General features: G+C 38.2%; 2 protein-coding genes across 2 annotated transcripts in view; both read left to right on the top strand.

The window, feature by feature from the left end:
- LOC124223568 (probable ATP-dependent RNA helicase DHX35) overlaps nt 1-12,453 on the top strand; it is a 44,199-nt gene that overhangs the window by 6,526 nt on the left and 25,220 nt on the right. The window lies entirely within an intron of this gene.
- On the top strand, nt 2,461-11,304 carry LOC124223567 (Ceramide phosphoethanolamine synthase). The gene has a single exon (XM_046635693.2). It carries the CDS (start codon nt 3,314-3,316, stop codon nt 4,460-4,462), a length of 1,149 nt encoding a protein of 382 aa, XP_046491649.1. The 5' UTR covers nt 2,461-3,313; the 3' UTR covers nt 4,463-11,304.

Below are 12,453 nucleotides of genomic sequence, written 5' to 3'. Positions count from 1 at the left end.
CGTAAGTGCTGAGCAGAGGGAATTGTGGTCATACGTATATTATAGATAGATTAGCCAAGACTTGGGCGCCTCCGCCTTAAGTGGAAATATGTGGCGAATAGAAAGAGAGAGATCTCTTATTGTTAGTGCTCTTTTTAATACACATACGTCCTTTTTTGGTACATTTGTTACGTCATTAGAGAGCACAAAAATATTTTTCTTACATTTTTTTGGAGCCTGGTGAGGCCGCCCAACGTATGGACGAAAATTGGGTAAAATTCGATTTCACCACAATTCGTGGTGAACGGAAAGAGCTATATGATGTGTCCAACGATGTTCCTGTCAATTAGGCCCTCCTGTATTGACTATCCCTCCATATACGATCAGATTGTCTAGGGCCGTTCATGAAACACGTAACGCTGATTTTTGGAATATTCGACCCATCCTCACTTCTGTGTCACGCCGCGACGTTCATACGACTCATCCTTCTGAAAATCACGTGACACAAATGGACCCCCCACCCCCACTGCCACCCTTACCCATTTGAATTTTACAGTTGAGTGAACGTGCCATAAAAATTTGAAATTTATTGAGGTTGCTAGACGAAAACTAGGAATTGCAATAGTTTCGTAAATAAAAGTGGCTCTCACGCTTACGATTACGATCACGATCATGAGCCTCTTTTATTTACGAAATTATTTGAATTCCTAGTCTTCGTCTAGCGACCTCAATATTGCATTGCAAAACAGTCTCACAGTGGCTCATTTTACTATTAATTATTTCCGCAATTGTGCAAAGTATCTCAACTGTGCACTTTTCGGCCCCTATTTTGTTTTTTCCGATTTTAGGGATATGAGTAACTTTCCTGAATTCCGCTGCGAAAGAGCCATGCACTCACGGAGTAGTAGGAATGAAACGACACTCAAGCAGCACTTGGCTCAAAAGTTGCTTCAGTTTTTGGGGCAACGTAAGAGGAATTGTCAAGGTGCGATTTAAGCGCCTCCTGCGGTGTAAGCACGTATAGCGTTCTCCCCCCTCATCCCTATGATCTTACGATTCGCCGTTTGCCACCTTTTTCTCGGATTTAATGTCGGTTGAGGTTGGAAACGCAATTACTCGGTTTTCACTCACTTCAAATGCGTGTTTTGCGAATTTACGGAATATGTTTATAGCATGGAGGTTTATAGGTTACGATCGCCGCCCTTTTCTTTTCACATTTTGAAGCCAGAATTTCGCTTTTTCCGGAAGAGACGCTCAAATTGCTTTCAGACAATTCTTCTTACGTTACCTCAAAACTGGGGACAAATTTTATCGCTGAGTGTTGTCTCTTTCCTACTACCCCGTGCATGCACCGTCGAAGTTTGAACCCTTTCCGATCATTTGTTCATTTGATATAGGAAGAAAATGAGTGAGTTTGTTCGGTCGGTAAAGATAGGACTGCTATATGAGCTTAAATATTGGGATTGTCGTTTTATTGTGGCTCGTCTGGTGAAAAAAATCAAACTAATGCAACCAAGCTGACAGCTGACAGTTGACTGTGTTTTTTTGCTTGTGGATAGTAGAACAGGTATATTACTGATTACGTTTCATTAATTTATGTGACATGAGTCATTTGAAACCCCAATAATTACGATTTGCTTCCATTAAAATTAAAAACTCAGGTTATGTGATCATAAAATAGTGCCGAAAACCAGACTTGGACGTTATAAGTACATTTTCCGATAAAAGAAGAGAATCGGGAATGCTTTAGGGATTCGCCGCACTGATCCGTTTGGCTGGGGACCGTCGCGTAGCTACTTGCGATCGGCCGGCCACGTATCACTCCACGTTTTCCGATAGCCACAATTTTTGGAATTTCTTATACCCTTACTTTACTTCTGTATAGAAAAAGTGCAGTAAAATCACAAACATTATACTTACATTTATTGCATATAGTAACAACCATACTTACAACCATGTGAACATCTGTGTACACCAATCTGGCAGTCGCAGGTCTAGAGTCTTACAATTAGTGTGAAAGGGATCTAACTGAGAAAAGTGAAGCAAGTAATGAATCATGTTTGGCAAAGCGCGCGCTTTCAGGTACATACCTGCCTACTGCTGTAGTTACACAATCATGTATTGCAACTTTGAATTAAGCTTAGAAAATTATAAACCGTATTTTTGAGATATTTAACGAACACTTCGGGTAGTAATTTTGTTTTCATTCTCTTGACCCGTTACATCAAGGTACCCTCTAAAGTAAATGCAGATTCACCGCCCCATATTATTTCTAAGCAAGTATGCAACTATACATTTCTATAACCTGTAACGTGCTATAATTAATATAAATTCATTACTGAAGCTGGGTATTGAAGATACTATCATGCATAACGATAATGTGATACAATATCGCGGTATCATATCAAGATTATTGATAAAAAAAAGTTCGAATACGAAGACCTGTTAGGACATGTCACACCTGTAGAAGTACGCGTAGCGCAGACGCGCCTTGTTCCACGCTGACGCCTACAAGGCTGAGAGGCACTGGCTCATACATTTATTATCTAGCCACAACACTGTCAACCGTTGAACGATGAAGTGCGCGAATTTTACGTGTTCGAATATATGATGCTTTCCTCGGCCACAGATTCATCCCAGCACATACATAACTATTTATTATATACAGTGTGGAAAAAGTTTATATGGTTTAATTTATTTATTGCAGAGTGTAAATATAATGACCAGTTTGTATTTAAGTGGGAGGTCATGTTAAACAAAGTAGAAAAATAAAAATAGAATTTTCACAACAACGTATCAAATGAAGACGTTTTATAGTCGAGATTGTTTTTCTTTTATGTCTCTCTGTTCAGAGTTTGATTTATAAGTACCAGAGAATAAGTGATTGCCATACAACCGAGCAACAGTTTATGATGACGATTTACACAGAAACGGTTCAAATTGTGCACCTGCGTGGAATGTTAAATCTTGCTTGTTCTAATCTTGTTAAATCATTAAAACCTGTAACGTGTTTGAAGTGACGTCAGTCGTATGCTTTAAATAGTGGTTTATACAAAACAAGGCTGAAAGCATTACAATAAACTGTAAGCGACTGACGGTTTAAGCAAAACAAGATTAGATGCGAACGAGGAAAAATTAACGAGTTATTTTCTCGTGTAGAGCGCGACGCTATAATTGAAAACACCGCGTTTGACATTAAAACTGTGAGATGTAATAATGTTTTGCGAGAGTTATGTATTCACCTTCAACGAATGGGAACTCCAGACTAATTATTCCTCTTTGTTACATATTGGTACAATTCTCGCGCGACACGCGCATTTAACGCGTTGAATGAATGCCCAAAACTACAATGCTCGGTCCGAACGCAGCTTGCAGTCGCCTCTTCTTGGCGCTCTTAATTTTAACTCTGAGCTACTTTGTGTACATGAACTATCTCCTCTTCGTCAGAGTCCGCGACTTTGCAATTCACCGAGATTTGGACGCGACCCCAGCTGATCCCTCCTACTACAACTCGTACATATCCTGCGACGTAAATCCGATCTGTGACGTAACGGTGAAGAGTTTGATGCTCGACAATCCGAATCACTACTTGCTGAGTCCTCTGGCCGTGATCGTTGACCGCGTGTTAAAGATCAGTGATCAATCTTGGATATCACCAAACAAAATCAGCGCTTTCCATGTGCTGGTGGCGGTCGCTGCAGGAAAATGTGTGTCGAGTGACTCTCTATCTCAACGCCGGTTTGGTGTTGTTCTATTTATGGTAAGATCGTGGCTAGACGACCTCGACGGACACGTGGCGAGGCGGAGGAAGAACATCCGAGGCGAGTATTCGGAGGTTGGGAGCAACGGTTACTGGGTCGATGGGATCTGCGACTCGCTAGGGGTCTTAAGCCTCATCATCGGGGTGTATTACTTCATCAGAGTCAACCCCCCGAGGCGCGGCTACGAGAAGCTGCTTCCGGTCATCGAGTCAAAGGAATTGGGGTCCGGAATGCTGTACAAAAAGCAGTCGCCTCTGGGGCGAGCGGCGCCGAAGGTGCTGCTTCTCTTCGTTGGTCAGCTGTTGCTCAGTAGCGCCGGATGGAACCGGTACATCGCCCTGTATCAGGACCTGCTCGAAGGGCAGTCGTCGCAAGGACATCAGAACAGCGTTACCGGATCCTCGTTTCTGTTTACTCAGGAGGACATTCAGCTGACGGTTTTCCGAAGCGGCTCTTTTTGGGCGATCACTTTGTCCTGGACCCTTGTCAATGTTCATGCCCTGACGGATTACCTCCTCCTGGCCATATTTACCGACCGTCTCTGGGAATACGTCAGCTCCATTCGGTATCTGGGTTATGTGGTTTTGTTCACCGTATTGGGACTCACGGAGTATCATTACAGGAACCTTTATCAGGAGTTTTTCAACTCCGCGACGTCGGCCTACCTAAAAAGCGGGCAATCTTTGACGCCTTTTGAGAATATCAGTTACAGACTCACTTGACACCAGTCAGACGGAACGATCACGTCACCTAATTGTTCCAGGAAATCTTCGAGCGATAAGTTTTATGCACAGCATTCCTAGGATTTGATTTATCTTTTGAACGAACTTCGGTACTTTGTTTAACAACTCAAGTGCCCTATTTTAAACTAGTCTACGATGCCCGTTATAAATATTGTATCATTCTTGTTGCAGAAAATATTGTATAGATCTTAACAGCAAAACATTGATTGTGACAAAGGAATTTGATTACATACACTTATGTATAGGATCTATTCAATATTTTATTTATCACAAACATTTTTAGTTCGAGTATGTGTAAAAATACAACAATTTTCACAGTCTATACTGCAGTGTATATGGAAGTTACATAATTTTCATGGATTTATTATCGTTTGCTCAATAGTTAAGAAACTGCAGTTACCTACCTACTTCTGATATCGCGACCAAAAAAAAATACCACAAAGAATGTGATACCGACTTTATAGCTGTACAAGTTGTGGTTTATAACGAACGCTACGTTTCAGCTCTGTATAGGACATTCTCCCAAATTTAGCCTCTTTTTTTCTTGGACGTTTATGAATCGCCATATTTTAACGCTACTCTAAAGTAGCTTTATGAATTTTTTCAGATTTTTATATCAATTCTTTTGGGAGATGAATTTTTTTTTGTACAATTCGCATAACTTGGTTTTAGTAGGTCTGGTAATAAAGTTGATAGTAGGAAAAAAAATAATTTTTTGCACTGAATTGTGTAATGCAATGGAAAAAAATAAGACTAATATTTTTACCCTTATTGTGAGGACGGTTTTGAGAAAAAATGATTGCAATGAATTTGTTTTACCTAATGAGCTACCTTTGATATACTTTTTAATTTCATATAAACTACAATAAAAACAAAACATAGAGAAAAATCGACATAGGGGGAATCGGTGATTAATGAATTTTTTATTTTGTTCGATAGTCTGATATAATTTTGTGCTTAGACTTCCGGCAAAAGATTTCCAACACCATTCAATACCTGATGCTCACCTTGCTGATTTTTTTGTAGGTTTTTTTTTTATGTATCCCTGTAGATGACCCGTATTGCATAAATGCATAAATGTTATACCACATATGGAAAGTAAAATATTCTAGATCTTACGTATCCCGTGGTGAATGTATGGACAGCACTTTTTTGGAGTTAAATCTACAGCAATTGTAGCAAGATTTACAAATCCGGTAATAAGAGTTACAAAAGCATAGTAAGAATTACAATATGCTTGGGTAGATCTATCACAATTAATGGAGATTTGATTCCAGAAGTGTGTAAGTGCTGACCATATGTTCACCGCACAGATGTAAGATCTGCATTAGACTTTTTCCATAGGGAAGGGGGGGGGGGGGGGGGGGGGCAAAACGGGGTACTTAAGGAAATACTAAAATTTTGTGAACGCCAATATGCTAAATTTTCTTTTTTTTTTGTTACAAACAACGTAAATAATGTCAATTTTCAATTTCCAGTAAGAAAAAAATTTTTATTTTTGCGGGCTAAATGGGGTACCCCTAAAAAAAGTAATTATTTTTTTTCAAGTAAATAAAATATGTGTAATAATTACTTTTTAAATTAACGTTAGTAATAAAATTTACTCTCAACATAATTTTAAAAAAGTTTTTTCTTGTTATTTCCATTTCTTTTATTTGTATTTTTTCGCAAAAAGTATACAAATGTATTTTTTTTAGCTTTTTAGTGTGAAATGATGCTAGATGTCATTTTTGACCATTTACGAAATTTTTTCGGAAAAAAAAATTTTTACGAAATTTTTGGGGTATCTCATTTTGCCCACCTACCCCGTTTTGCCCCCCCATTCCCTTATATGTTAAATTATTCATGGAACACGTTTACGGAGTTTGCTGTTACATACTTACTTCCGGCTTGATGAACACGTGTCATTTGTGGTTTCAACATCCTAGGAGTTACATCATCGACATTGGACCGTTAGATGTTCATAATGCCACTTGGGCGTCAAATCTCCGCCTGCAGAATTCACGTAGACAGATTGTACGTCATCCGTTTTAAGAGACGTAGGTACTACTGTCGAAACTTAGATGTAAGAATCGCAGTAAGAGTGGTTGCCTTCGTTGATAGCAAAGCAAAGGTAAACGAAATTGAACAAATCATGGCAATTGAGAAAAGGTTTCAATTTTTGTAGACGTTCTTGAAAGTTTTCTGTGATCTGTGGTGGCATAAAAACTGATTTATGGGGAAGTGGTTGCCGAGTCGTCGAGGAAGTACACGGAATAAAATAAACTGTACTCAAAAAATGTGTGACATTTGTTTCTCCAAAAAACGTCGACAAACATAGACTGTGATATTTATCCAAATTGAATAAAATTATCTATTGTAACGTGGCGCTTTAGATCACTCCGTCACAAGGGCATACAAGTGAAAGAAATATCGGAAAACACGTCCCTGGCAGGGTACTGCAAGCGAACTCGATACAAAGTAACTAATAAATTACTAGTCACTGATTCTTTCTTTCTAAATTCTGTATTTCGCGCTTCGGTGCAAGCAAACAAGATATCGACGACAAAAACGATCCCGACCACCGATGGACCAACAGGACCCCTGATGACCTCAATTATTCTCCCGATGATCTCATCTACCGACTGTCCGATGTGCAAGCCTCGTTGTGCCTTGGAAAGCACAACCTCTCGTACCGCTTTGAGTGCCGGGGTTAAAGGATATTGCGAAGAGCGCACACAAATCCTCCGGACAGCCGAGCGACCGCTTCTCTTGAAGAAACCAGCTGGCCACTTTCCCGGATGTAGCGAAGACAGCGTACGGCTACGTTTTCACGGGTAGCAAAATGCTGCCCGACAAGCGCCCTCGTGAGTTGATCACGTGGTTCATCAGTGGATCTCATTTCTGTTGATATTCGCATGCGATTCGTGAGTTCCGCCATGTTGGATGCCCCATTTTGAATTTTCAAATTTTCGATTTCAGATGCGTAATCAACGACCCAAGAAACGCCCGTATACCAAATTTTATCGAAATCTGTTTTCAGTGGGGAAATCCACCCTGTTGCGGGTACGGGTTAGAGTTGAGATGAAATTCTGAAAAAATAAGGGAATTATTTTTGAATAATTTGAAACCGATTTAAGGGGTGAGCCGGTCGAAATTCAAAAGTCACTTTTTCAAGGACAAAGCTAGTGCTCACCTACGACTCGCATCGCAAACTTACGCTTGTCCCGAAAGGACCGAGTTTGCTTTCTTGCTACACAATATGTATACTATGGCCGGGAGGGCATCACGCGTGTCTTCGCCAAAGCGTCCCCAACGACAGGCAACCAGCTGGTCAGTGAAGAGCCGCGACTGCAACCCCGTACGAGCAGCTGTCAACGACGAAGTCAAAAGGCGAATAATTACCCAACTGTCGGTAATCTGTGTAACCGCGTGGCATATTCATGACCGATATTCGCCATTAGAGGGATGACCTAATTATGGTAGGGAACAAACGATCAATGAACTCGAATAAGGATCACCTGACGACACCGGTGGGATCGGCGAGCCGAACTCCGATCACCGTCCATTCATCGTTAACCCTCGATCTTGTAGATCTAGTTCCTCATTTAAATTCTTCCTCCCTTTTTCTTCTATCGGTATCGTTTGTATTCCCTACTGTTCTTTAACACTAGAACTACCGCGCTGGTCAAAATGACTGGTCTTCAAAAAATCGTTATAATAGAAAATGGTTATATCAACGTGATATGACATTTCTCTATTATTAGGTATCTATTGAAGACCAGTTATTTTGCCTGGTTTTGGCAGAAATAGCTTCGTGTTAATTTCGGTAGTTCCAGTGTTCATACTTTTTATCATTTTGCTCTCTAGTTAACTTCTCTTCCTTTTTCTCCCGATTACCTTTCCCGATTATTTTTCTTCTGTAATACCGCTAATTTTATCTTAAAATAAAATTAGCGTCTGCATGCCCGATTACTGGTTATAGTAAGTCAGGATTTTGCCTTCGTATCGTATCGTTACGAAGTTGTCCATATCTTTCCTTCTCTCGTATCTTAATTATCTTTTTGTTTGCATCGTGTGATGCCAGTATCTTTGTGAATCATAGTCCGCAGCTCTGAGTTAAGCCGTCGTGTGACTGCATGATTTCGTTAATTGATTCCGTATCTCTGAGCGGCCTCGCAGCTACCGAATAGATAACTCTCTTATATCTGAATTTCTATAATTTTTTTAAATAATATTTTCGCAAACTGCTTCTGTAATCTCTATCGTATTTCGAGCCGTCTGTTGTCCTTCCTTTTCTGAATATTTGTACCAGTAGTGCTTATTATGTTTTATTTGCTATTTTGCATGAATTTTTATCGTAAATCGAGTTCCTTGCAGTACATCTGAGCGTAGATTAAACCGCCGAATAATAAAATTGGTACTCACTCGGTTCTAATTAACAGTCAAATAATCAGTACCGTAGTGTCGTTCTTGGAAGAGTGGGTAAAATCACGTCGCCCAGTGACGCGTAGTTTTAAGTATATTTTTGCACATTATATCGCTTACACCGACCTACGTCTAATTTTCTCTGTCCATTGTCATCTTTTGTTAAAAGCTATCACTTCACTTTATTCTTTCAAAAATCACGCGAGCCACTATTTTTCGATTTATCACTCGTTGTTGACCTGTCAAGTAGAACCTAGAGAATTATTGTTAACTCTTGTAAGCTCTACTTGACTGACTCGAAACTTATAATTTCAATCGATAATACAACTGATTTTCTGTTAATTTCCTTTGATTTGAGTTTATTTATTTATTTATTTATTTATTTATCACCAGTTGCCTTAGATGACAGCAGTTTAACGTTACAATATATATAGACTGAAGGTTAGGCTAATCGTGTAATATAATCCAATACTCCTCTACCAACATGTGTAAAGTCTTCATCTGTTCGTTACGTAATATATTTATAGTATGTATAATATGTATGTAGATACGTACATGCATAACTGTAAAATTGTATTTTATTTGACGTAATATTGCCGACAAACCGTTTAAATCGAGTGGCTTAAGTTTGACCTAGTTCTGGCACTCTGAGCTGCTGGATTATTTTTGTAGTCAAGGGCTTATATTTATGATTATTCACACACACACACACACACACACACATAAAGCATTCCATGCGTAATTGACCTAACCAAAACTCTAATCCGCTCAAAACCGCGTCCTCGTGAGTGGACGAAAAGTATGTGTGATGTTTTTTTTTTTTTAGATTTTTATCCAAACTCCAACTGCTTGTACAAAGCGATTCGTAACCGCAAACAAAGGCGTTGCCTGTGGTCCGAACCGATATCATGTGCGATAAAACGATAAAACTGGACATTGTTGATTTTCATATATATTTTATCGACTAACGACGTTTATATGACTTCGAATCGAAATACACAAAAAATCACACGTACTCTTGTCAACTAACAAAAAATTCTCTAGACGTTGGAACGTGAAGATCTAGTGATAACTTTTCCTTCAATTTTTCATTTTCGGAATGATTATGCCAGCTTCCCATTTCTCCGTTTCTTTTTTCTCCAAACAGAGGAACAGAAAGTTAAAAAATGTAATTTAGACCGATTCCCCTTGATTGGTACAATTCATTTCTTACATGAAAAATTGAAAGTAAAAGTGACGTTTTTCAAAATTGTAAAAATTACTCCATTTACATTTAAGTCAGATATTTTGTACATATTTTTAGTTTGTCATACTCTACAACACACTTAATTCGAGACGGATCACAATTATCAACTTGAAAAGCTGCCTGGCACTTGCCGGATTTATCCGTATCCGTACATCGTTTACACATGTTTTTAGGGCATACAGAAGTTTGTCGCATTACTACGATTTCATTTAGCGGCCAATATCGAGTAGCCATTAATACTTTATCGTATTTTTAACATGCTTATTTACCCACACACGCTAATTGTCAGCGTGGATTAGAAACAAAAATATCGTAAGGCACGTCAATCTGTTTTATAAAAGTTGACTGACGTGAAAACAGTTCTTGGGTTGAAACATACATGCATGTATCCTACATTCATTTATATGTATATGCAATTACACATTATACACGCCAAATTCTGTCGGACATCCTGCGGAAAGTATTGCCTCATCACGAGTTAATAGACTTTCGTCGCATTTGTAAATACTGTTGAGAAAAGCAAAAAAAAAAAACACACACACAATAAAAAAAAAAATGAGTAAGAGATAAAAAATAAACTGCGGATTTCTTCAAGTTCAATTCTATACCTATGTATTATAGTTTTACAATATAGCTTAACATATAAAATACGAAATACGTACTATTTAGTCTTCATCAATTTACTATCTAGATGTTTTATGATCGACATTACGTGAAGGCTTGTCTTATTTCATCATCCAATATAAAAAATATGATTGAGGTACTCTACAAGACTAACAATATCAATCCGTCAATACCTCTGACGGATTCTAAAAGAAAAGTTCAGTTTTAAAAGATTTTCTTCTTCTATACTTTCGGTTATTCCGGCTTTTCATCACCTAATATACGGGGTGGTCGGTTTGAATCGCTTTAGAAAACTGCCTTAGAAACGGAAAGAGCTATGATAGAAATATACAAAACTTCAAGGGTCCAGAGGGGAAAGATGATGTTGAGATGGGACGACTTGTGGAGTGTGGAGTCTTTTAAATTTTGCAAGTAACGTCTGATTTTAGATAAGGAACACGTACTTTGTATATGAACAGCCGATAGCAAGATCGCAGACGAATTCAAAGAAATGAAAAAAATAAATAAATAACGTATCTAAAGAAATAAATTTCTTTCCACTCAATTTCCGCACTTATTTATAGTCCCTCACCCACGCTAAAAAGTCTGTGATCGTAATTCATGATCTAAACCAAAATCATAAAGATTATATTATGTCGTTCCAAGCTCACCAATTCTGTATCTGCCAGAAAACTCTTCAGCGTGGGTAAGTAGCAATAGATAAGTATAGAAGTTGATGAAAAAATCAAAAACAAATAAAAAATTCCGTTTTTTCAGGAAAATATTAAAGAAATAATCTTTTTTCCCGTCTTCGAATTTGTCTTTGACTTCGCTATCAGCTGCTGCTATCCAAATTCCGTGTTCTCTACCTAAAGTCAGATGACAATTAAAAAATCTCAAAAATAGCAAAATCCATTAGTCGAGAAGTATTGCACGAGACCTTTTCTTGTATCTCATTTCATTTCTGAATTTTATTGTACTATCCGCATCTAAAATACCGATTGTATTAGGAATACCAGTCAAATTATGATTTGACTGTAGTTTGAACAAATAAATAGTTACAAGATTTGCTCAATGAACAGTCAACGTCAGTAAACACCCAAAATATCAGTTGAATGATTGTTCGGCAAGCCCGGTATCAATATTTTTTCCGTAAAAGCTATCAAAATTGCAGTACAAACGATTGCGATGAAAATTCATCATGTTTTTTTTTTTTTTTTGCTATTTCTAGCATACCAAACAGGAGTTCCTAAAATTTTTAGAAGAGTTACCAAAGCTTTGAGTGTCAGGAGTTGAAAATTCTGTTGCCGAAATAGAATAGAAAGATGTACCTTTTGCTACGTTCGGGGAAAATATGTTGGAAAAATTTTAGATCGTTATTTTGTGGGGCCAAGCTGGAGAAAGAATCATTTTCCATACACAACCGCTTCAGCCCGCTTCGTAGATTATTGATGCCAAAGAGGATAGTAATATATTTTTGCGTATTAATTCAAAGTTGATCGACCTTATGCATTAAATTTTTTCAATATCAATTTCATTTCCCCAACCCATAAATTGATGATACCCGTCACTAATGAAAATACAACTTCAACGTTGCATTTTTTTCGTTTTATAGAAAATTCATCGCAGTGGTAAGTCGCATGAATTAGAGTGACCCCGCTAAAGTTACACTGCTGTCACCCTACCCTAGTAAAAATCCCATTAGACGCGGATA

This window comes from Neodiprion pinetum, chromosome 7, assembly GCF_021155775.2.
Source record: "Neodiprion pinetum isolate iyNeoPine1 chromosome 7, iyNeoPine1.2, whole genome shotgun sequence".
In the NCBI taxonomy this organism is placed as follows: Eukaryota; Metazoa; Arthropoda; class Insecta; order Hymenoptera; family Diprionidae; genus Neodiprion; species Neodiprion pinetum.
This window is presented reverse-complemented; position numbering and strand designations above follow the sequence as displayed.